At 41.9% G+C, this 25,000-nt stretch overlaps 2 protein-coding genes across 2 annotated transcripts in view; both read left to right on the plus strand.

Moving 5' to 3' along the window:
* Positions 1-25,000, plus strand: part of LOC147014942 (deoxyribonuclease gamma-like) — a 346,105-nt gene that overhangs the window by 8,769 nt on the left and 312,336 nt on the right. The window lies entirely within an intron of this gene.
* LOC147014943 (deoxyribonuclease gamma-like) overlaps positions 17,374-25,000 on the plus strand; it is an 11,802-nt gene continuing 4,175 nt past the window's right edge. Inside the window, exons 1-3 of the mRNA XM_085849219.1 lie at positions 17,374-17,589; positions 21,065-21,162; positions 22,381-22,467. Coding sequence (XP_085705345.1) covers positions 17,446-17,589; positions 21,065-21,162; positions 22,381-22,467 — 329 coding nt within the window. The 5' untranslated portion in view covers positions 17,374-17,445. The remainder of the gene's footprint in view (positions 17,590-21,064; positions 21,163-22,380; positions 22,468-25,000) is intronic.

A 25,000-nucleotide genomic window follows, 5' to 3' on the forward strand; every position in this document is an offset into this window, starting at 1 on the left:
AAATCTGTTTCTGGTGTATGTTCCCCCTCCATCCCCTCCCTTACCTCAAATGGCCGCACTGCTGATTCCACATGTGATAAAGCTGAATGTCTAAACTCGGTGTTTGCAGCTAAATATTGTGTGCTAAACCCATCACTATCTCCACCCACTTTACCCAGTCGCACCCAACTGTCCCTGGACTCTGCATCCTTTTCTCCTGACAAGATGGAGAGCTTGCTTTCAAACCTCGAGTCAGATTCTGCAACCGGTCCAGACGGCATCAGCCCACGTGTCCTCAAAGCCTGCTCTTCTGCTCTTGCTCAACCTCTCTCTGTTCTATTCACCCTCTCATTTGCCCAAGGTCATCTGCCATCTGCTTGGAAATCTGCTAACATCACTGCCCTGCATAAAAAAGGTGCAAAAACAGATCCCTGTAACTACAGACCAATCAGCCTTCTCCCAATCATCAGCAAGGTGATGGAATCCATCATCGCTTCAGACATGAAATCCTTCCTCTTCTCCAATGGCTTGATTTCCAATCATCAATTTGGTTTCAGACCAGGTCACTCTTCCCTGGATATGCTGCTTCTGCTCTCCCATCAATGGATGGAGGTCCTCAATGCCAGACAGGAAATCCGAGCCATATCCCTGGACATATCACGTGCTTTTGACACAGTCTGGCACCCTGCCCTACTCACCAAACTCTCTTCCCATGGTATTCAAGGCCATCTCCACTCATGGCTCTCAGACTTCCTCTCCTGTCGCAGTCAATGTGTGGCCATAAATGGAGTTCTTTCATCCCCTCTTCCTGTGTAGGCTGGAGTTCCTCAAGGTAGCGTTCTGGGCCCTGTTCTTTTTCTGGTTTTCATCAATGATCTCTCGGACTCACTGGAAAATCCTCTATTTCTCTTTGCCGACGACTCCACCCTCTGCCGTACCATCTGTCATCCCTCAGACCGGCAAGCAGTGGATTGTTCGCTCACTGCAGATCTGGACAAAATCACAAACTGGTCCAACACGTGGAACATGTCTTTCAATCCAGACAAATCTCACACTCTCACTATGTCTCTTCGAAAGGACCGTTTACAAAACCCCCCCATCCACTTTCTCAACAATCCTCTGGAAGAAGTCTTTTCTTTCAATCTTCTAGGTCTCACGATCTGCCATGACCTTTCCTGGGAAAGACACATTTCCAACCTCGCCTCAAAAGCCAGTCACCGACTGGGAATCCTCCGTCGTGCTCAGTCCTTCCTCGGCCCTCTTGAGCTCCTGACCACTTACAAAGCTTTTGTCCATAGCCTGATGGAGTACTGCTCTCCCCTCTGGGCTGGTGCTCCTGCCTTCCACCTTTCTCGGCTTCACGCTGTCGAAACCAGGGCATTTAAGATCATCGGCATCTCCCGCAATGAAGCTGAGTCTTTGGGCCTCTCACTCAATCACCGCAGGTTGGTCGGTGGTCTTTCTGTCTTCTACCGACTCCTCTCCAGCCTTGCCCCCCCTGCTCTCTCTGCGATTTGTCCCCACCACATTTCCACAGGGCGCTCAAGGTCCGCCAACAACCCCCTTCTGGTAAAACTACCAAAATCACGAATCACTGCTCATCTTCACTTTCATTCCTCTTTTTTCCCGCCTTTGGAATAAACTTCCTCACTCTATTCTTTCCCATTCTTCCCTCCAGGCTTTCAAATCAGCTGTTCACCACCACCTCTTATCTTCCCCCATCCAAATCCTTGATCTTTTCTACCCCCAATAATCCACCTAAGCCCACTTCCTTCATTTCTCCTGCTTTCCTTCCTGAAAGTCCCTGAAATGTCCATCTTCTCTTCGCCATGTTCCCCATCCCATCCCCATCCCTCTCCCTTCCACAGTTCACCTAATGTGTCTGTTCCCCACTGTTTTGTCCCTTCCACTCCCGCCCCTCTTGTCTCATGCCTCCTTGCTGTGAGTTGTGTGTTCGCTCTCATACGAGCCTCGACCAAGGCATACAAAAAAAAAAAAAAAAAACCTGGTTTTTTCCTTTTGTTGTTCAGTTTCAAATTCATACCCTTTTTGCTTTTTATTCCACTGTCTCTCTTGTTCCTCATTATGCAATCTCGTTATTTCCTACAATTAGCTGATTTCTTTCTCCTGTCTCATTCCTTGTTCTTTGTGTTTTCTATTCCACTGTCTTTCTTGTTCCTCATTCTTTAATCTGGCCTTGGCTTCTCGCTGTTTGATCTGTACAGTGTGGTTCCTCAACGTTTCATTTTCCATCCTCTTCCTTTCCTCTTTTAACATCTACAGTTCGTTTTGTCATCCTCTCTCTTTGGTTTCGTGTTTCAGTATCTCAAGTTTTTTTCCATGATTCCTCTCTCAATTTGCATGCTTCTTCCCCCATTTCATATATTCTCTTCCTCAATTCGTCCATCATATTTCTCATCTTATCACCTCTTGCGTATTCTCTCTCCCTCGATTCCTTTACGTCTTCCTGATATTTCTTTCCTATTTCTATCTCCCCTTCCAGGGCTCTTCTTTTAATCTGGCCTGCCCTTCCTCTTGCTTCAGCAGCACCAATTCCCCATCTTGTTTGCGTTTTTCCTTTTCTATCTTTGTTTTCCTTTCTCCTTCCTCCCTCATTTCTCCCTGCAGTTCTTCGAACTGTTCTGACTTCTCCAGCAATTCCTCCGTCCTTTCCTCCAGATGTTCCTCTCCTCTTTTTATCTTCCGTTCTAGGCTTTATCTTTCCTGATTGCCTGTTCTTACCTGTTCCTTCAGTTGTTCCAATTCCCCATCGTGTTCCCGTTTTTCCTCCTCCAGCTTCGTTTTCCTTTCCTCTTCCAAGTTCTTTCTATCCTGGGAATTACCAATTCGCGCTTCCTCCATTCTCCCGCTTCGCTCGCTCGTCCCTTGTTCCCACTTATGGATACTCAACTCTATTTTTCTCACTTTTCCCTTTAGTTCTTCGAACTGTCTTGACTTTTCCAACCATTTCTTCTTCCCTCTGCTCCAGATGTTCCTCTCCTCTTTTTATCTTCAGTTTGAGGCTTTCTTTTTTCCGATTGCCTTCTTATACCTCTCCCTTCAGTTTTTTTTAAATTCCCAATCGTGTTTCCGTTTTTCCTCTTCCAGCTTTGTTTGCCTTTGTTCTTCCTCCCTCCTTTCTTCCTGTACATCGGCTAGTCGTTGTGACTCCTTACGCACGTAATCCTCATGAATCCTGTCTACGCGTCGCCGTGCCTCGTCCAATTCAAAGGAAACGAATGCAATTCCCCTATACAGTTGTCACCATTCCTCCACCGCTGCAAGGACTTCGACACTTGTCTCCGAAGCCCGTCAATGCATGCTCCGGCATCCTGCCACGCCTGCCATGACCCCGTAGTTTGAAGCGGTGAGTGAAAACACTCGCCTCGTGTCATGCCGTTCATTGCGCTAAAAATTGCCGCCTGCCCCGTGCTGCGCCGAGGTGCGATGGCGCCGCCATTGTGCGACTCCGTTTGCCGGCAAAGTTCATGCTCAGTATATGGGGTTGAGCTCCCCCATAAAGAACCACCCCGGGCCATGGATTCTACATTATAACACATATATAATCCACCCGGCACCCGTTCGCCTTGAAAAGCCATCTTATTTCGTGGAAATAATTTTTTTAAATCGCTCGTGTTTGGTGGGAATTGGGGGTCGCTCCACTCACCCCTGAACTGATTCCCGCGAATTTAGTTGGAGGCGGGATGGATTTGAATCCCACTCCCGGACACCAATGTTACGAATTCTGGCCCGCCTGGCGTACGATCGGCCGCGTACCTCTAATGGCGGCCGCGTCGCCCACCGGACTGACAATTCAATTGTGACCCTCCTAGAACTACCGCTAAGAGCCAGTCACAGGTGGGGGTTTAACCTCACCACAACCCAGTCCGCATTCTACACGCGCGAAATAGGTGTGAATCGCCAAATGTCAATATACCTAAATGCCCGTGCGGGTAACCTACCGAGGGGTTGCACCACGCCGCAGGTCGGCCTCGGACACGAACCGCTTAAGCGGTTCGTTCTGTGCTACAGGGATAACCGAGCGATGTTATCGCCGACCTTGACGGTTCAGATTATTTATCGGGTGTTTAAAACCCACGACTCATTCCACGATGCAAGATGGCATTTTCAATGGGGAAAGAAGACGCAACGGATGAGATACATTTCACACAAGGACATTTATTATTACACACACAACACAAGTAAGGCAGTCATGCAATTTCCAAGCAACAAATAGAAAGTACTACAACCGACTACGATTATTATTTACAAGCGCAGTCACTTACACAGTTTCTACTTGGCAGGACACGGCGCCACAGCATGTATACAAAAACAAAAGAAATGACCCCCTCATAGGCAAGGGGGTAGACGGGGTTCGTAAACCTTTATGGTCGTGGGCCGTGGATGACCGAAAAGGCCCGCGAGACCGAAGGGTCTTACCCACGCCCTCGTGGCGCGACGGTGGGCAGGTCGCGACGTCGAATCCCCACGGCCTTGCGTAGCCGCGCCTGTCCTCGGGCCCCTGGCATGGTCAGCGAGCTCTCGCCGGCGTTGCTGCTGGTGCTTTCACGACCCACAGTCGAGCAAGAAAGGACTGAAGGGCAGAAGGGGCTTCAGCACCAGAGAGAGAGAGAGAGAGAGAGAGAGAGAGAGAGAGAGAGAGAGAGAGAGTGAGAGAGAGAGAGAGAGAGAGAGAGAGAGAGAGAGAGAGAGAGAGAGAGAGAGAGAGAGAGAGAGAGAGAGAGAGCGCGAGCTCGACCCTGGCCACCAAGAGAGAGAGAGAGAGCGAGCTCGACCCTGGCCACCAAAAGATAGGAGCACTCGACCCCGACAGAGAGAGCTAATGACGTCGACGACCCAGACCAAGAGAGCTCATGGACCAGAGTAAGAATGACGTCGACGACCCAGACAGAGAGCTCATTTACCAGAGAGAGAGTGAGCGAGCTCGACCCTGCCCACCAAGAGAGAGAAGTACTCGACCCCGACAGAGAGAGCTCCTGGACCAGAGAGAGAGAGAGAGAGAGAGAGAGAGAGAGAGAGAGAGAGAGAGAGAGAGAGAGAGAGAGAGAGAGAGAGAGAGAGAGAGAGAGAGAGAGAGAGAGAGATCGATTCTGGCCACCAAGAGAGAGGAGCACTCGACCCCGACAGAGAGAGCTCTTGGACCTTGCGCGCAGTCCGCCTTATATAGCGCGGGGCTCCGCCCTTCGCTCCTCCACGTTTTCGGCTCCACCTCCTTTCGAGAAGGTTCCCAAAAAGGGGCGTTCCGTCACCCCGATCGCCTCACGCTGTTCATCCACAAATCGGCGGCGAGCTGCCCTGCCCCTGTCTCCGTCACACTCCTCGGAGAAACAGGCGGGAAAAATCCGCTCGTCCATCGGAACTCTTTTGGTTCCCTTTTTTGTTCGATGGTTTTCAACGCGGCTTGTTGCTTGCATGAAGGTTTGTTCAAAATAACAATAGAAAAAGAAAAACGGCTATCTCAAAGAGTCGCAGCCTGATGAATCGCACGAAATCCCTTTAAACAACGGTGGGGAATTATCTCAACACTCACTTACCGGTATAGCTCATCTCAGGAACCTTTAAGGTGTATTGCGAATTTCCACAGCCTTAACAATATATATATATATATATATATATATATATATATATATATATATATATATATATATATATATATATATATATATATATATACATACACACACACACACACACACACACACACACACACACACACACACACAAGGTGTGTTCAAAAAGTATCCAACCTTAATTTTTCGTGCATAAACAAATTAAGCTAGGGAGGTGTGGTTTGGTGCATGTATGTAGGCGATCCTAATCCGTATGCGTGAATATTTTCCCGCCTGCAGAAGCTGTCAGTCGCCGACAGACCTCGGATGAGTGAGGAAGTGTAAGTGAACGCCGTCGCATTTTCGATTTTGACAAAATGACGGAAAAACTTGAACAACGCTACTGCATCAAATTTTGCGTAAAGCTTGGCGATTCCCAAGTGTAAATGATCCACAAGATTCGACAGGCCTTTGGGAACGAAGCAATGGGCACCACACAGATAAAAGAGTGGTCCAAGCGCTTCAAAGATGGTCGCACATCAGTGGAAAGTGAAGCACGTTCTGGTAGGCCCTCAACATCCCGAAATGAGATGGTCATTGACCAAGTGAGGACCCTGCTGATGCAGGATCGTCGAATCACGATCAAAGAACTTGCAGACGAGGCGGACATCAGCATTGCATCCGTTCATTCCATTGTGACTGAGGATTTGGGCTAAAGGAGAATCTCGGCGAAGTTCGTGGCAAAGCTGCTTACGATCGAGCAGAAGCAACTCCGTTTGGAGATCGCACATCACTTTTAATAAGTTTGGCTGCGGTTTCTATAATTATTAATTTCTCTTCATCATGGTCATACTTCTTGGGTTTGGAGTAGAAGTCATGGATGATAGAAGATGCTTTATGTCGAAATATAACCACATTTTCTTTTCCACGAATCTCAGTGATGGTTATGTTGTCTCCAAAATGTTTCTCAAGTCTATGTTTCATGTAGGTAAATCCATATGGTTCAATTCCAGTCTCAACCAATATCTCTTCCATTTTGTTTATAAGATCCTTTATTGAGATTTGCTCCTCATCATTGACCTCCAAATACATGGCCACCTGATTAAAAGCATCTTCCCTTGCCGAATCAGGAGGTCTACCCTGCATAAATCGTTCCGGTTGGATTTTATCATCTGCCATGAACTGTTGTGGTACCTGCTTTCCTGTTCTAAAATTTGTGCTGCAAAGGTTGTGGTATACTGCATCTGCAGCATGCAAATGTTGTGCAAGCTCAAGCCATTCAAGTCTGCAAGCTCAAGTCTGCCATTCACAATTTCTGACCACAAATCCTTGCATTCATTGCAACACTTCTTAATTTTATCTTGAAAATCCATTGATCTGACTGAAATAAGTTTATGACTTTTTACCTTGCCATGGAATTTATCTGGATGCCCACAGAATATCCAGTTATCTTTATAAATAAATGAACTTCCTGTGGATTTGCGTGTACTTGGTGTATTACTGGAAGAAACAGTTACATTCTCGCTTTCTGCTGGCACTAGCTATACACTTTGGAGAAAAGAAGTCCTTTCTACACTTGACATGCACAACTTGTCCAGAAACAGTACTTGTACTGCTAGACCGCAATGCATTAGCTTTTGCAATGCCTTCACATCCTTTGGTACTGAACGTTGCAGTTTTTTTTGTCCACTCAATAGAGGTTCCTTACAGAAGACACACTTGTCCATCTTTAATAGATTACTTCAACCTGAGAAAGAAACAAAAACATGATTAGAATTGTAAATAAAGATGTTCCAGACTTTTATGTGAGTGAGAACCTTTTCAGAATTCTCACCTATCCCCTGGATATACTTTTGCCCTACCCCCACATGCTTCTGATTCTCTCTCCCCTATGCATATTTAATGGAACAGCCCTCAGCCCCTTTCAATCATTAGTACATTTATTGTATCTTCTATGGCAACCACAAGAACATAGGACAAAGTAAATGGACAAAGTAATTCAGTTATCTTTACTTGGGAATTAAATCTGAAATGGTCATACATCCAAAAATAACTATTTTGGTCAAATTCTCCAAACATTATCAACTCTAAAAACACTAATCTTAGGTCAATACCATTACATATGATATTGTTAGAAATGTATTCTCATTATGAATCTGTTGATGCCTCTATATAAGGGATAAGATTTGAATTGTTCACAATATTACCATAAATCTAGACCCTACCCCAAAATTTTAGTTGATGATATTTGTGGAAAAATTCTGCTTCAAACTGAGGTCAAAATGGAAATGTTCCAATGCTCCGATTTAAGGTGACTTTTAGTATGTCATTCTACAACATATTTGGAGTGGAAAAAACATGAATGATTACTATTGCAATTTGTGGTGGGTAAATCATCAAAATTTGGAAATTTGTTCTACCCTTATTATCACTTTTCCGTCGATATGTCTGTCTCTCTGTTCGGTCCAGTGCTCCGTTAATACATTGGCGATATCGATGAAACTTGGTTGGTAGGTTCATATCATGACCTAGTTGTGTGCAAATGAGAACCGTTGCCCAGCAAAGGGACTTCGAAATTTTTGAAAAATCATAAAAAAATAATTTTCGAAAATCAAAAATCCGGCCACGAGCGACTGTGGGCAGTACATTCAGCCCTATTGTCAAAAATTTTCAGCCGGATCCTATGAAAACTGTCGGAGAAGATAGACTTTGAATGAACCCTGGTCGAAAACAATAAAAAAACGAAGTTCGTTATATCTCAGAGACTATGAGTCAGATATTCATGAAACTGGTATGGTAGGTTCATGGTATGTCCGAGTTATGTGTGAGAAAGAACCGTTGCTATGGACCCCTCCGTTGCTTAGCAACAGCCGACTACCCATGTCCACCTACCGTTTTGTCTGTCTGTGTGTCTGTCTGTCCAGAGCATAACTCCGTGGACTTTGATCCGATCTTGATGAAACTTGGTTATGTGTTCGATATCGATATCTCGTTGTATTTTCCTGAATGTGGGCGTGGCTACGCCCATTGTGGGGGGAGCCACGCCCAAAAAATTGCCATTCTTAGGGGGTAGTCGGATTAAAAATCTATCTTCTCCTCGGGAATTGACTGAATGGAATGGGATCTTCGGTATTTGAATAGAAAAATGAATTATCTAAAACTTGTCGTTGTCCGATTTTTCATTTTCGTCCCAAGGTCAAGCTCACAAGGTCAAAACTCAGAAAATTGCGAATTTTGACATAAAAATCATACGACCGCCCAAACTTTGAGAGCTAGGATGACAATATTTTTTTATACATAATCATGAGGTCATTCCTCACCTAAAGTCTTGAAACCATTTTGCTCTATCTCGAACACCTTGCACGTGGCGCCCCCTTCAAGTTTGTTTTCACGCTGATTTCATCAAAGTATGGACAATCTGATGAGTGCGAAATGCCATAGAGCCGATATGACGTTATATTGTTCCTGGAATGTTCCAGAGGAAGTTTTGCACCAAAGGTCATAATCCTTGACCTTTGACCTTTAAAGGCCACAAAGGTCAAATTTTCAAAGTTGTAGGAATCAAACCAGGTTTTCGACCTTCTTCGACGAACTAACTCCAATAAGCTATAGCACGAATCCTGTTTCCTTATTTTAATGTCGACAACATTGTTTTGTGACCTTCATAGCCTGGTGTTGGCTTAGTGGCTTAGCTTAGAAAATTTTTTTCGCTTCAAACATTTGAATAAGCTCCTCAAGGGGAACAGGGGTGATTTTTCGTGAGATCATCGGTCAAGAGGTGTGCCGGTAAAAATTCATTAGGTACAACGCTGCATCGGAAAAAATTGAAATTTCTTGAGCCTCATCTGCACAACAATTCACTGTAGAAAAAATATATTGTGACGTCATTGGTCACTTGGTTTGGCATCCATCTTGTTTTGGGATTTTTTTTTTAAAAAACTTCTTCTCCAGAACGGCTAAACAGATTGAGGCAAAACTTTACACACACATTCTTCATGAGGTCCTTTAACAAGTTTGTTAATTTCTTATTGATCAGTGAAACAGTTTGGCGGCAATCTTGAATTTACCGGAAACCTTCAAACATCTTCTTCTCCCGAACGGCTGGTCAGATCAAGGGGAAACTTCACAAACATATTGTACACGAGTCGGGAATGTACGTTTGTTCATGTCTAATTGATAGTTAACATGGTTTGGCAGCCATGTTGGATTCAAGAAAAATATTAAATAATGTTTTCTCTGGAATGACATAACCTATGGAAGTGAAAATTTGCAACTATCATCCTCTATGATGTCTGCATTCAGAGTAATAATTATGACGTCACAAGTCACATGGTTTGGCGGCCATCTTGGACAGAAAAACGGACCTTATTCAATTTATACAAAACTTCACAGACTTGTTGGGGTCCCCGATGGGAAGCTGAATTTAAATTTATGAAGTTTTCAGTCACATGGTTCGGCAGCCATCTTGGATTGAAAATGAATAAATTTAAAAAAATCTTCTTCTCCAGAACGGCAAGACAGATTGAGACGAAACTTTACACTTGTATTCCCCATGTGGTGCTTTCTCAAGTTTGTTAATTTCTTCTTGATCGGTCACATGGTTTCGCGTCCATCTTGAATTTACCCTAAAACCTTCAAACATCTCCAGAACGGCTGATCTGATCAAGGGGAAACTTCACATACCTATTGCGCATGAGTAGGGAATACAAGTTTGATAATTTCTAATTGATAGGTCACATCGTTTGGCAGCCATGTTGGATTTTAGAAAAATATTAAATAATGTTTTCTATGGAACCGCTTAACCTTTCGAAGCGAAAATTTGCAAATGCCATCTCTCTTCAATTCTGCATACATCGTAAAAATTATTACGTCACAAGTCACATGGTTTGGCGGCCATGTTGGATTTAATAAAATATTAAATAATGTTTTCTCTGGAACGGCTTAACCTATCAAAGCAAAAATTTGCAACTGTCATCCCACATGATGTCTGCATACATGGTAGAAATTATGATGTCACAAGTCACATAGTTTGGCGGCCATCTTGGATAGAAAAACGCACCTTTTTCGATTAACACGAAATTCACAGACATGTTCCACGACACAGTTGAAAGCAGAATATAATTTTTTTTGTCATCTCATGTATCTCATGTCGTATCAAAGGCTGAGGTGTGGATAGTGCACACGAGTAGTGAATATAACTTTGTTAATTTCAAATTGATAGGTCACATAGTTTGGCGGCCATGTTGCATTCAAGAATTATATTAAATAATGTTTTCTCTGGAACCAAATAACCGATCAAAGCAATACTTGGCTACAATAATGTAGCCCCATGCCTGCACATATGTTAACGAGGACCAATGTGTCCAAGAGCCTCGTCCTCAAGGTTTTGCCTTCACCAGAAGAAGAAGAAGAAGAAGAACACCGAGCTCTCTTCATTTTAATTTAGAAGAAGAAGAGTAAATAATGAAGAAGAAGAAGAAGAAGAAGAGTAAAAAATGAAGAAGAAGAATAAAAAAAATGAAGAAGAATAGAAAAAATGAAGAAGAAGAGTAAATAATGAAGAAGAAGAGTAAAAATTGAAGACGAAGGGAAAAATGAAGAAGAAGAACAGTAAATAATGAAGTACAAGAGTAAATAATGAAGAAGAAGAGTAAAAAAATATGAAGAAGAAGAAGAGAAAAAATGAAGAAGAGTAAAAAACTGAAGAAGAAGAAGAGTAAAAAATGAAGAAGCAGAGCAAGTAAAGAAGAAGAGTAAAAAATGAAGAAGAAGAGAAAAAATGAAGAAGAAGAGTAAAAATAGAAGAAGAAGAGTAAATAATGAAGAAGTAGAAGAGTAAAAAATGAAGAAGAAGAGTAAAACAATGAAGAAGAGTAAAACAATGAAGAAGAAGAGTAAAAAAATGAAGAAGAGAAAAAATGAAGAAGAAGAGTAAATAAAGAAGTACAAGAGTAAAAAATGAAGAAGAACAAATAATGAAGAAGAAGAGTAAAAAATGAAGAAGAAGAAGAAGAAGAAGAGTAAAAAATGAAGAAGAGTAAATAATGAAGAAGAAGAAGAAGAAGAGTATAAAAGAAAAAGAGTAAAAAATGAAGAAGAAGAAGAGTAAAAAAATGAAAAGAAGAAGAGTAAAAAAATGAAGAATAAGAGTAAAACAATGAAGAAGAAGAGTAAAAAATGAAGAAGAAGAGTAAAAAACGAAGAACCAGAGTAAACAATGAAGAAGAAGAGTAAATAATGAAGTGCGAAAAATAGGACATGCTAAAAATTATGACATCACAAGTCACATTGTGGGGCGGCCATCTTGGATAGAAAAACACACATTTTCCGATGAACACTAAACTTGACACGTGTTCCAATACACGGTTTGAAGCAGAATATAAATTTGTGATGTTATCGGTCACATGGTTCGTCAGCCATCTTGGTATGGATTGAAAATTAATAATTTTTTTAAATCTTCTTCTCCAGAACAGCCAGACAGATCGAGGCAAAATTTCATGCACACTTTCCCCAAGACATCCTTTCACAAGTCTGTTAATTTCTAATCGAAAGGTCACACGGTTTGGCGGCCACGTCAAATTTACCCTAAAACCATCAAACATCTTCTTCTCCAGAACGGCCGGTCAGATCGAGGGTAAACTTCACGTACGTATCGCACACGAGTGGTGAATATAATTTTTTTTAATTTCTAATCGATAGGTCACACGGTTTGGCAGCCACGTCAGATTCAAGAACAACATTAAATATCGTTTTCTCCAGAACCGCTCATCCTATCGTCGCGAAACTTTGCGACCGCAGTTTAAGTCTCACGTCGTATCAAAGGCGTCGTGTATGGGTACCCGGTCATCACTGCCAGAAGTTATAAAGTGGCAGTTCTAGTTTTATTTTATTTTTGTCGATCTTGTCGAGGCTCGTATGAGAGCTCACAGACAACGCACAGCAAGGGGGGCATGAGACAAGAGGGGTGGGAGAGGGAAGGACAAAACAGTGGGGAACGGAGACATTAGATCTGTGGAAGGGAGAGGTATGGGGCGGGGAACACGGGGTATACAAGATGGACATTACAGGGACTTTCTTGAAGGAAAGCACGAAATTTGAAGCGGGTGAGTTTGGGTTGGATTAATGGGGGTAGAAAAGATTGAGGATTTGGATGGGGGATGATAAGAGGTGGTGGTGGACAGCTGTTTTGAAGGCCTGGAGGGAAGAATGGGATTGAACAGAGTGAGGGAGTTTGTTCCAAAAGTTGGAAAAAGAGGAATGAAAGAGTGAAGGTGAGCAGTGATTCGTTATTTTGGTAGTTTTACCAGAAGGGCATTGATGGCAGACCTTGAGCGACCTGCGGAAATATTGTGGGGACAAATCACAGAGAGGGCGAGGGGGGGCGAGACCAGAGAGGACACTGTAGAAAACAGAAAGACCACCAACCTGCCTGCAGCGAGAGAGTGAGTGGCCGAAAGGCAGCCTCAGTGCGGGAGACACAAATGATCCAAAATGCCTTGGTTTCCACAGCGTGAAGCCGAGAAAGGTCGGAGACAGGAGCACCAGCCCAGAGGGGAGTACTCCATCAGGCTGTGGACGAAAGCTTTGTATGTGGTCAAGAAGTCAGGTTGGCCAAGGAAGGACTTTGCACGACGGAGGATTCCCAGTCGTCGACTGGCTTTGGAAATGGTGGGGTTCGAAACGGTCCTTTCGGAGAGACATAGTGAGAGTGCAAGATTTGTCTGGATTGAAAGACATGTTCCACGTGTTGGACCATTTTTTGATTTTACCCAGATCGGCAGTGAGTGAAGAAGCTGCTGCTTGCCGTTCTGAGGGATGTCCGATGGTACGGCAGAGGGTGGAGTCATCAGCAAAGAGATAAAGAGGATTTTCCAGAGTTGGAGAGATCATTGATGAAAACCAGAAAAAGAACAGGGCCCAAAACCCTGCCTTGAGGAACTCCAGCTGGACAGGAAGAGGGGATGAAAGAACTCCATTTAGGGTCACACGTTGTGACACTGTGACAGGAGAGGAAGTCTGCGAGTCATGAGTGGAGATGGCCTTGGATACCATAGGAAGAGAATTCGGTGAGCAGGGCAGGGTGTCAGACCGTGTCAAAAGCACGCAATATGTGTTGGGATATGGTTCTGATTTCATGTCCGGCATTGAGGACCTCCATCCATTGTTGGGAGAGCAGAAGCAGCATATCCAGCATAGGGTGACCTGGTCTGAAACTACATTGATGATTGGAAATCAGGCCATTAGAGAAGAGAAAGGACTTAATGTCTGAAGTGATGATGGATTCCATAACCTTGCTGATGATTGGGAGAAGGCCGATTGGTCTGCAGTTACAGGGAACTGTTTTTGCACCTTTTTATGCAGGGCAGTGATGTTTGCTGATTTCCAAGCAGATGGCAGATGACCTTGAGCAAATGAGAGGGTGAATAGAACAGAGAGAGGGTGAGCAAGAGCAGAGGAGCGAGCAGGTTTTTAGGACACGTGGGCTGATGCCTTCTGGACCGGTTGCAGAATCTGAGTCGAGGTTTGACTGCAAGCTCTCCACCTTGTCAGAAGAAAAGGACACAGAGACCAGGGACAGTTGCATGCAACTGGGTAAGGTTGGTACAGAAAGCAGTGGGTTTTGGTCACAAGATTTTGATGCAAACACCGAGTTTAGGCATTCAGCTTTTTCACATGCGGTCTCAGCAGTGCGGCCATTTGAGGTAAGGGAGGGGATGGAGGGGAACATACACCAGAAACAGATTTGATTAGATGCCACCAGGATTTGGAGAAGGGAAAGAGGTTGAGAGTTCAGACTTGACCTTAGAAAGATGTTTTCTTGCTCTCCTGAGGGTAAATACACACTTGTACTGAGCTTTATGGAAGGAACTGAGATTACCCTCAGTTGGGTTTGCTTTCCTGAGGCAAAGGCAAGTTGTTTCAGGACAACTGCCTCATAACAAGCCTCAGTGAACCATGGGCGGGAGGAAGGGTAGGACAACTGAAGACGACAGGGGATAAATCTGTGCATGAGAGAGAGCAAGTTTCTTGGAAAGAATTCCCAGGATGAGTTGATGTTGGAGAAAGCGGCAATGGCTGCTTTGCGAAAGAAAGTAGAGAAAGACCAGTCTAGAAGTTTGATGGCTGCTTGGAGACCCTGCCAGCCGGCTTGAGTGAAATACCAGACTCGACGGCGCTGAGGGGGTTCTCTGATGACAGCCAGAGAGATGTCCACTTTGACAAGGACGTGGTCTGAATAAGTGATTGGAGTGGAGAAAAAACAGCAGATATTTTCAGGGAAATTTTGTCAAAATCAGATCCAGAAGAGATGGAGAACCATTGGTTTTGATCTGGGTCGGGAAATTGACTGATCCAGTCAGTCTTCCTTGTTTTGGTCGTTTTATAATGAATCTGTTTGAATGTGGCCATTAATAAGTATTGTTGTCTCAGTTTACACCTGTTTCTAATTACCACACCCGTTTCTTTTAACATTAATTGCTACACCTGTTTTCTTTTCACTACCCCTGTTTCTAATTACTCCACATATATTCACCTTGATGTAACTCATTTTATTGGAAGTTATAATCAAATGTATTTTATTGGAACTTGTAATCAAATGTATCCTCTCTTGCTTATTATGTATTGGAGCCAAAAGGCCAAAAGCCAATTGCCTCCATAGCTTTATGTCTGCTTCCCTGTATTATTCTTTCATTATTCTCGAATTGCTCTCTGGGTGTACTCCATGTCCTCTCTTTTTCTTCCTCCCTTCTCTTCCCCTCCCTTTCTCTCTCTGTTCTTAGATTTCTCTTCAATGTGCTGGCAAGCCTTTGTGTACTGACAAACCTCTGTAAAGGAATTATGTGATGCTGACAGCCTGATACATTAATCTGTCCAGAATTGCTTTGCTGGTAGTTGGACTGCTGTTCGACCGTTGCTTGCATTCCTGTGCGTTTGTTGTTTTTGACCAAGGCGATAAAAACTTTCTGATTTGTCCCTCCTGTGTGCATATTTCTTTAAACCGGCCCAGACAAGGTCAGATGTGGGACTTTATGACCAAGAAGTCTTGGAACATTTTGAATTTTGTTACCATTAATTCCGATGGGTGTGGAATCATACAGAACAAATAAAAGAACATTTTGTGAAATAGATTGATGATGTACAGGTTTCAATGAGATTCTTCAGTCACAATGCGCACACATGAAGATAAAGTCAACACATCGTGACGTCTGATGATCTCTGTCAGAATAATCAATGGTCATCGTCTTTGATTATCAGAATTAATGACATTTTTAAAAGAATATCAGAATATTTAAAAAGTCAAAATGATGATTATAATTTGGAAGAATTAATATTGCACTTTGTGTGGATCATTTGCAACTTAGTTTGAAGCACTGTTTTAAATAGACATATCAATTTCACCTGTTATTAAATTGTTTTAAATAGACATATCAATTTCACCTGATATTAAATTGTTTTAAATAGACATATCAATTCCACCTGTTATTAAATTGTTTTAAATAGACATATCAATTTCAGCTGTTATTAAATTGTTGAAGAAGAGAGATCAATTCCACCTGTTATTAAATTGTTGAAGAAGAGAGATCAATTCCACCTGTTATTAAATTGTTGAAGAAGAGAGATCAATTCCACCTGTTATTAAATTGTTGAAGAAGAGAGATCAATTCCACCTGTTATTAAATTGTTGAAGAAGAGAGATCAATTCCACCTGTTATTAAGTTGTTGAAGAAGAGAGATCAATTTCACCTGTTATTAAATTGTTGAAGAAGAGAGATCAATTCCACCTGTTATTAAGTTGTTTTAAATAGACATATCAATTTCACCTGTTATTAAGTTGTTGAAGAAGAGAGATCAATTCCACCTGATATTAAATTGTTTTAGAAGGGAGATCAATTCCACCTGATATTAAATTGTTTTAAACAGAAAGATCAATTCCACCTGATATTAATTTTTTTTAAATAGAAAGATCAATTTCACCTGTTATTAAATTGATTAAAAAGAGAGATCAATTTCACCTGTTATTAAATTGTTTAAAAAGAGAGATCAATTAAACCTGTTATTAAATTGTTTAAAAAGAGAGATCAATTTCACGTGTTATTAAATTGTTTAAAAAGAGAGATCAATTAAACCTGTTATTAAATTGATTAAAAAGAGAGATCAATTTCACCTGTTATTAAATTGTTTAAAAGGAGAGATCAATTAAACCTGTTATTAAATTGTTTAAAAAGAGAGATCAATTTCACGTGTTATTAAATTGATTAAAAAGAGAGATCAATTTCACCTGTAATTAAATTGTTTAAAAAGAGAGATCAATTAAACCTGTTATTAAATTGTTTAAAATGAGAGATCAATTTCATCTGTTATTTAATAAGACATCAACCATGCATCATGTTCTTCGTCATCAACCATGCATCAACCATCAACCATGCTTTTAGCTCTCATATGAGCATCGTCAAGGTATACAAATTGATCAAAAAGACAAATTTACCTTTTAAAAAATTGTTTTGAATGAGACTTTTGCAAGATCTCTGAGACACCTCAAATCTAACCATTTAACCACCATGTCGACTCGGTGGAGGGAACAGAATGTCCTTTGAATAAAGATGTTCTTTCCTTCTTGAAACAAGTGTGTCCTTGTTCAACCGGAACATAAACGTTTCCTTCTTGATTTATGATGTGTGGAGGAACGAAACGTGTTGTAAAATAAAGCCTGTTATTTATCACAATGTCCCTACCTGCAGAAAGCATGGATCAGCACTTCTCATCAGCAAAGCCACACCTTTGGCACAAAATGTGTCAAGAGGTGCTATATAAGGACCAACTTCGACCTCACCACTTGTGTGAACCTTTTACTCTGCAGTTTGAACAGTTTGCCGACTGTTTTCCTCGCCAGTAAAAGATGCATAAGTCTTTGTTCTTGTTCTTTTTCTTCCTCGCCTGCTGTTTCGACATCAACCATGCTTTGAAAGTTTGTTCATACAGTGGGCTGGTCTACAATAGAGTTCAATCGCAATGTCCAACAGTCATACCGGAGATAATCAAGGTAAGCAAAATCTGTGCATGATAATGGGGGTTTTGATGGAAGTTTTAAAAGTGAAGATGATGAAAATAACCAGGAAAGTAATTACTGTCTTCATTGCAAAAATAAAGACAGTTCCATTGAAAATTTTGTCATTTGCTTAAGTGTATAATAAATCACACATTTCAGTGAAATTGGTGTCATTTATAAGGCATTTATTTTAATTGTTTGTGCTGTAAAATCAGATGAAGGAGATGGAAGTGATTTACTAAATGTGTGTTACATCATTTGGGTGTTTTGATCCCTCTGAAGTAGTAAATACAACTTCTGAAGAGTTGCTTCATGACTTTCACCACCTTAGAATCAAAAGGTTCTCACAAACAAATGGTCAATTTTCAGAAAGGATGTTTTGATTCGAAGGCGATGCTCTGCAGACATTAAGAGACACTATCAATCTGGTAAAATACCTCCTTAAAACAGGCCAATATGGTTAATGATTGGTTTGAAGAACATAACACTTTCCCTTAACTAGTCAAGAGATGCAATGTGCCTCGATCACCCCGATCTTCTTTTTGTAATAAGGGTGTGGAGATAATATTCCTTTAGGAATCAGAAAATAAAGTTTGCAAGTTGTTACAGAGGTGAGTTGCAAAGGCATTTCTTTATTAGGAATCCAATGTGACATGAAAATGAGTTTAGTGGGAGGAGAGATACAACAAAATGAGATGTTATTATAAAATAAATTTCTGCTGATACATTTTTGAATGATATTTGGATAAAAGGTGCAGCAATAATTAGCATTGTCTCATGAGAAGAAGCAGGAATTCATCCAGATGAGATTTTCATGTTTGTTCCAAGGAATTTTCCAAGATATCCAAATAAATGTCTTACATTTCTTCACATGAATGATATAAAGTAATTTAATTGTCAAGGATATATTAATTTGGGGAAAAAATTAAATACATACTTCTGGAAGATATAACCTGTCATCATAACATATCGAATTTGAGAATTGTGTGCTTGTTTGTTTTTTTTATGTTTCACTTCTATGCACTCTCTTGAGGAATTAAAAATGAATACAAAATAATATTGCATTGGGAATGTTTGTGAATTCGATTGATGACCACAAGTGGCCACCAGCTTTTCACAGCGGTTATTTCGGGATGTATCGGACATTGAACAGCGATGAAGTTATGAGCCCCATGGTGGTTACCTTTTGTCTGCGGGATGGCGACCGCACTGTCTTACTCCACATCCCAATATACACTTTCTCGTGGCCTTTGGCAGCCTGAAAACAGAGCAATGTGTTGTCACTTAAAACCTTGGTCAGATTCTGAAGGACTGACACCCAAAATTTGTGGCTTCTTGATGCTATGGTTTACCCATGAAATAATAACATACGAACACACAAACAAACAAAAACACTTGAAAATATTCATAAGATCTTATAATTGTTTTGCTTTTTGAAACCACACAAATTAGTTCTAATATTTTTGTAATGTTCACTCAAACCTGCGAATTTGAAATTTTTTTTAACTCTCTCACCCTTGCGGTGGGAAACCAGCTGCTCAATAAACCTCCATAAGCCCAATCGGCAGGTCAGTAACCGGCCACCACATGCTCTTGTTTATCACGAGTAACTTCCTGAGCAATTAGTGGCTCCATTATATTGCACCTGATCTTCGGTCCATGTTGCCGCGGACAGCTCAGGAAGTGCGAGGGAGGTTTTCCCCGTGCACACGCTTTGTTACACACCACAATCGGCCCATCCTCGTCAATACACCAAAGTGAATATTCTGCGGAAATTGTAGCACGAGATTCACGAACGTTTTTGAAGGTTTCTCGTGAAAAAGCATTCCAAAATGAGTCAAAATGTGATGTCTGTTGATGAGGAAGGTGTGGATGATGATGATGTGGATGATGATTATGTGGATGATGATGATGACGACGACGACGACGATGATCGTGATTTTGAGTCGGGGAATGACTTTTCAAACAGGAAAGTGAAACTGACAGTACTGACGACAATGCTGTGGGAGTTCACAGAGGTGTTGGTGGGTCGACGGCGTGGTTGGGGCAGAGGACGTGGACGGGATGGACAAAGTCCTGACTCCCCCAGGATGGACTGGGAGTTTACAGTGTCATGTTGAAGTTTGCACTGGGAGGAGAGATGATGCCAAAGCTATCGATAACCTTGGGGTTACAGGGAACTTGGTCGTCCGAATGACGGACAAATTCTCAGGATGGAATTATTCCCTGTACACTGACAGATTCAACACCTCAGTTCAGGTGGTTAAGTGTATGATCACACAACAAGGGATAAGGAGGTGTGGAACTACTATGACCAGCAGAAGATAATTTCCCAAGACCCTCACAAGGTGAAACAATGAAATCAAAAAGGGGAATGGGAATTTCTCTTCGATGGGATTGTTGCTCTTATAGTTTGGCAGGAAAAGTGGCCCATATAATTTGTCACCTCAATCTATGGCTGTTCCCCTCCTGAACATGTTCAATGATATAATGGTGCTGAAAAAAGAAAGATTCCTCTTGCTTGTCCAATTGCAGTGAAGGCTCATAATGCAGAAATGGGGGGGGGGGGGGTTGGACAAACAAAAATGGCCAAATGACTCAATTGCAGAAATGCCACCGCCACGATAAATGGCCAGGTCGCTTGGTAATAAAATTCTTCATGTGCACTGTGTACAATGCATACATACTGATGGGTTTCACAAAGTGCCATGCTCCACCAAACAAGAGAGCAGTCAATTTCCATTTATTTATGGAGAAACTGTCAGGAACTTGTAAGAGATGTTCCATCCAATGAAACAGCATTTGATAATCGACCCTCAGCAGTTTCAGGATGAGTGACGACTGAAACGGGATGCTCACCATGATGTTGAAAAGGCTCCACATGCGACTACCAACAATCGATGTGTTGTGTGCAGAGAGAAGGACATCATGGCAAAGCAAAGGAACTCTCGGGCAAAGGACGAGGACTTGCCAAAACGCTGCAAGACAATGCACTGGTGCACGGACTGTGAAGAATTCTTATTTCTCGGAAAGTCGGGATATGACTGCTCGTTTGAATAGAACCACAAACTGGAGTATTGGTGATAAACTCAAGAAGAAAGAAAGCAAGACAGTCTTTGATTCAAAATATCATTTAATTGCAATTACAGGACTAGAAAAATAATTTTAAATGCAGAAAACAAAAATAAAACAAATTTTAACTTTTCAATTATTTTTCGAAAGGAATCCCAGGGTGGGGGAACAGAAAGTCCAAGGACCTCAGGGTTCAAAAGGTTAACACACAATCCTTGTTTTTGAATGAATTGTTGAATAATTTTTGAATGAATTGAATGAAACATTCTCCATTGTTTTGAATGAATTGAGGTTCAATGAGTCTAAATCTGGACCTGTATCAAGAAAATCGTCTTTGTGTTTCATTTCTCTTTCATGTGCAGCTCATAGTCAGTGATCTTTTGTTTGTTCTCTTTAGATTTTCACACGTTGTGACATTCTCCTCTTGATCGCAACAAAACCTCCTTCGGAAGGAGACGTGAATCGAGCAGCAATGTTAGTCGACCTCCTGAACAGGTTTGGCAACTTCATAATTTACAAAATCTACATTTTAACGAAGCCTGTCAGTGGCAATGAGCATGAACAAGACCTTGTGCTGAAGTTTGAAATTTTCTCTTTGACATTTCTCTTACCCCGTCCTTGTTAAATAAATAAACATTGGGAAGGGTATGATGAAGCTGTAGATCAAATATTTATGACAGTGTTTGGATTAAGCTGAAAACAATTCTGAGAATTCGAAGGAAATTATTCAAATGTAGTTTTACAGTTCACTCACACATTTCTCTGCAACATTCTGACAGTGGCAGAGGTTGTTCGAGTTTATTTCTGGAATTATGAAGGTTCTCAAAGGGTTCCATCATGAACCATGTTTTGTGTTTGAGTACATCATCGCCAAGCCAGGAAATAAGAGAGTAGAGATGGACAAGAGTGAAAGGGGAAATAATAGACTTCCCAGAATGAACCATTTTGAGAGAGATCTGGAGACTGAACCGGAATACTTTGTGATGGTTGATCATGTTAAACTAATGGATCATTTAGTTTATATTTAATAATCCACTATTTTAATTGCTTACATCTTTCTTTCATGGGCTGGCAGCATGGTCTCGAGGTGTGCAGACTCACCTCAAAGCTGACTCATCTGGGTTTGAATCTCAGCCGAACTATCATTTGTCAGGGTGGTGTTTCTCAGGCAGGGTTTGTGTGTGTGTGTGTGTGTGTGTGTGTGTGTGTGTGTGTGTGTGTGTGTGTGTGTGTGTGCGCGTGCGTGTGTGTGCAATGCCTTGCATGGATGTTGAATTGGACGTCCCATCTTCCAGCATTAGTTTTTGGACATTATTGATCCCACGGTGTACTTCGTGAAGAGTTGGCGAGCTATCTCTGGCACCTTGGCCAAATTCCAAATTCCTGTCCTGACTCCCTGTGTCAGAGTGGTGACCCGTCGATGATTGTAACCTGAGCCATGAAAACTACTTCGGCAGCACCGACGCTCTGTTCAAAGCATGGTTCATGATCTGCTCTTTATTACATCACATTTTACATTAACTTTGTTTGTTGTTTGTTTTTCATTGTATATCTTCACGTTGTTGGACCTTTATAATTATTATATTTATCTCATGTTATTTTGAAATGGATGTTCAGAAAAGTACATGGAATTATCAAAAGAACGTTTACATTGAAATCCAACTTCCTGACACAGGTTTTACTGGAACTTATTAACTGGAGCATCTCCCCTAGGGAGTTCCCTGAAAACACCTACAACTACATTCAGAGTGAAGAAATGATGAAAGGATCCTGGAGGAGAGTGTTTGCGTTCATCTACCGGTACGTCATCCAATGATCTTCATGAGGATCATTACTTCGAGGGGTGTGAGATCAATTGTATTCCCTTCTATAAACATCCACACATGACGTTTGTTGTACAAAGATGATTTGAGAATGGGATGTAAAAAGTGAATTATAAACATTTCTTTCAAGTCCAAGTACACATAATGTTTATAAAAATGGGATTTTTCACTTACAACTCCATTCCAACCCATCCTTCCCCTCTTGGTGTACAATGGTTTTTATTTCTATTCTCTCCCTATTACCTGCAATTCCTATCTTCCCCACTTTCCCAACGTCCCCCATCCCTCTCAACAAAACACGCTGTGTCTTGTCTGAAATCCCCCCCAAAATAATCTCCCTTTCTCCTTGCATACCCACGAGTTCTGATCCTTCTGCTTCTTCCTCTTCTTCTTCTTAATCCTGCAGGCACACCTTCTTTATTCTACTTGCGCTGACTCACTCGAGCCTTTCCCTTCACGATTTCTTCCACCAACCTTCCATTCGCGAATCTTACCTATTCTTCAAAAATACATCAAAAATTAATAATCTTCCTTGTATCCTTTCTATATATACACCTCCTGTAATCATGTGTCACTCTCCACTCTTCCTGATACGTTTCATTGACCCAGCAGCTTCACTCTGCGTTTACCGTTCCAAATTCACCACACACCTCCACGATTTTACCTCAACCTTCCCTTTTCCAAATGTAACGCAATCCTGATTTGAAATAAATAAATTCACTTTTGACGATACACCTCCCATAACCACGTGTTTCTCCCCATTCACTATTCACCTCCACGGTTTTTTCTCCAAACATTCCATTACCTAATCTGATGAAAACTCTCAAATAATAATAATAATAATAATAATAATAATAATAATAATAACGGTTTCTTATAATGCCTCATCTGCCTCTTTCACACGTGTGGTGCTCTTCACTGCATCATAATTCACTTGTCTTGTTCTATTTCCACAGACTGTTCTCAATTCGACCTCATATGTGGTGACTTCAATTGTCATCAAGCCTGTTTGCAAGGTGTGGGTCCCTCTCTCACCTGTCATGGCACTTCAGCAAAAGCTCTATGCGACTCATTGGGACTGGTCAACTTCCTAACCCGGATATCAACCAATTGTATTCCATCTCTTCTGGATCTGATTTTGACAAATTTGCCTGAAAATATTGGCTGTTTATTCTCTGCTCCAATCGGTTCTTCTGACCACGTCCTTGTCAAAGTAGACATCTCTCTGGCTGTTATCAGAGAACCACCTCAGTGCAGTTGAGTCTGACATTTCACTCAAGCTGACTGGCAGGGTCTCCAAGAAGCCATCAAACTTCAAGACTGGTCTCCCATCACTACTTTCTCCAACATCAACTCATCCTGGGAATTCTTTCGAAGATATTTGCTCTCCCTCATGCACAGATTTATCCCATCTCGTCTTCAGTTGTCCTACCCTTCCTCCCTCCCATGGTTCACTCAAGCTTGTGGCGAGGCAGTTCTCCTGAAACAACTTCCCTTTGCCTCATGGAAAGCAAACCCAACTCAGGGTAATATAATCTCAGTTCCTTCCATAAAGCTTGGAGCAAGTGTGTATCTACCCTCAGGAGAGCCAGAAAACAACATCTTTCCAAGCTCGTCTGAACTCTCAAACCTCTCTCCCTCCTCCAAATCCTGGAAGCAACTAATCAAATCAGTTTCAGGTGTGTGTTCCCCCTCCATCCCTCCCTTACCTCAATTGGCCCCACTGCTGATACCGTAAGTGAAAACGGCTGAATGCCTAAACTCGGTGTTTGCATTGAAATCTTGTGTCCAAAACCCATCGCTTTCTGTACCAACCTTACCCAGTCACATGCCACTGTCCCTGGTCTCTGTGTCCTTTTCTCCTGACAAGGTGGAGAGCTTGCTGTCAAACCTCGACTCAGATTCTGCAACAGGTCCAGATGGCATCAGCCCACGTGTCCTAAAAACCTGCTCCTCTGTGCTTGCTCACCATCTCTCTGTTCTATTTACCCTCTCATTTGTTCAAGGTCATCTGCCATCAGCTTGGAAATCAGCAAACTTTACTGTCCCACATAAAAAATGAGCAAAAACAGATCCCTGCAACTGCAGACCAATCAGCCTTCTCCCAATCATCAGCAAGGCTATGGAATCCTTCATCGGTTCAGACATTAAATCCTTCCTCCTCCCCAATGGCCTGATTTCCAATCAATTTGGTTTCAGAGCAGATCACTCTATCCTGGATATTCTGCTTCTGCTCTACCAACAATGGATTGAGGTCCTCAATTTCGGACATGAAATCAGAGCCATATCTCCAGACATATCGCGTGCTTTTCACAAGGTCTGGCACCCTGTCCTGCTCCCCAAACTCTCTTGCGATGGTATCCAAGCCAATCTACACTGATGGCTTGCAGACTTCCTCTACTGTTGCAGTCAACGTGTGGCCCAAACTGGAGTGCTTTCATCCCCTCTTCCTGTCCAGGCTGGAGTTCCTCAAGGGAGGGTTATTGACCCTGTCCTTTTTCTTGTTTTCA

The sequence above is a fragment of the Eptatretus burgeri genome, chromosome 12, assembly GCF_056783735.1.
Source record: "Eptatretus burgeri isolate ZD-2024b chromosome 12, Ebu_testis_v1, whole genome shotgun sequence".
In the NCBI taxonomy this organism is placed as follows: Eukaryota; Metazoa; Chordata; class Myxini; order Myxiniformes; family Myxinidae; genus Eptatretus; species Eptatretus burgeri.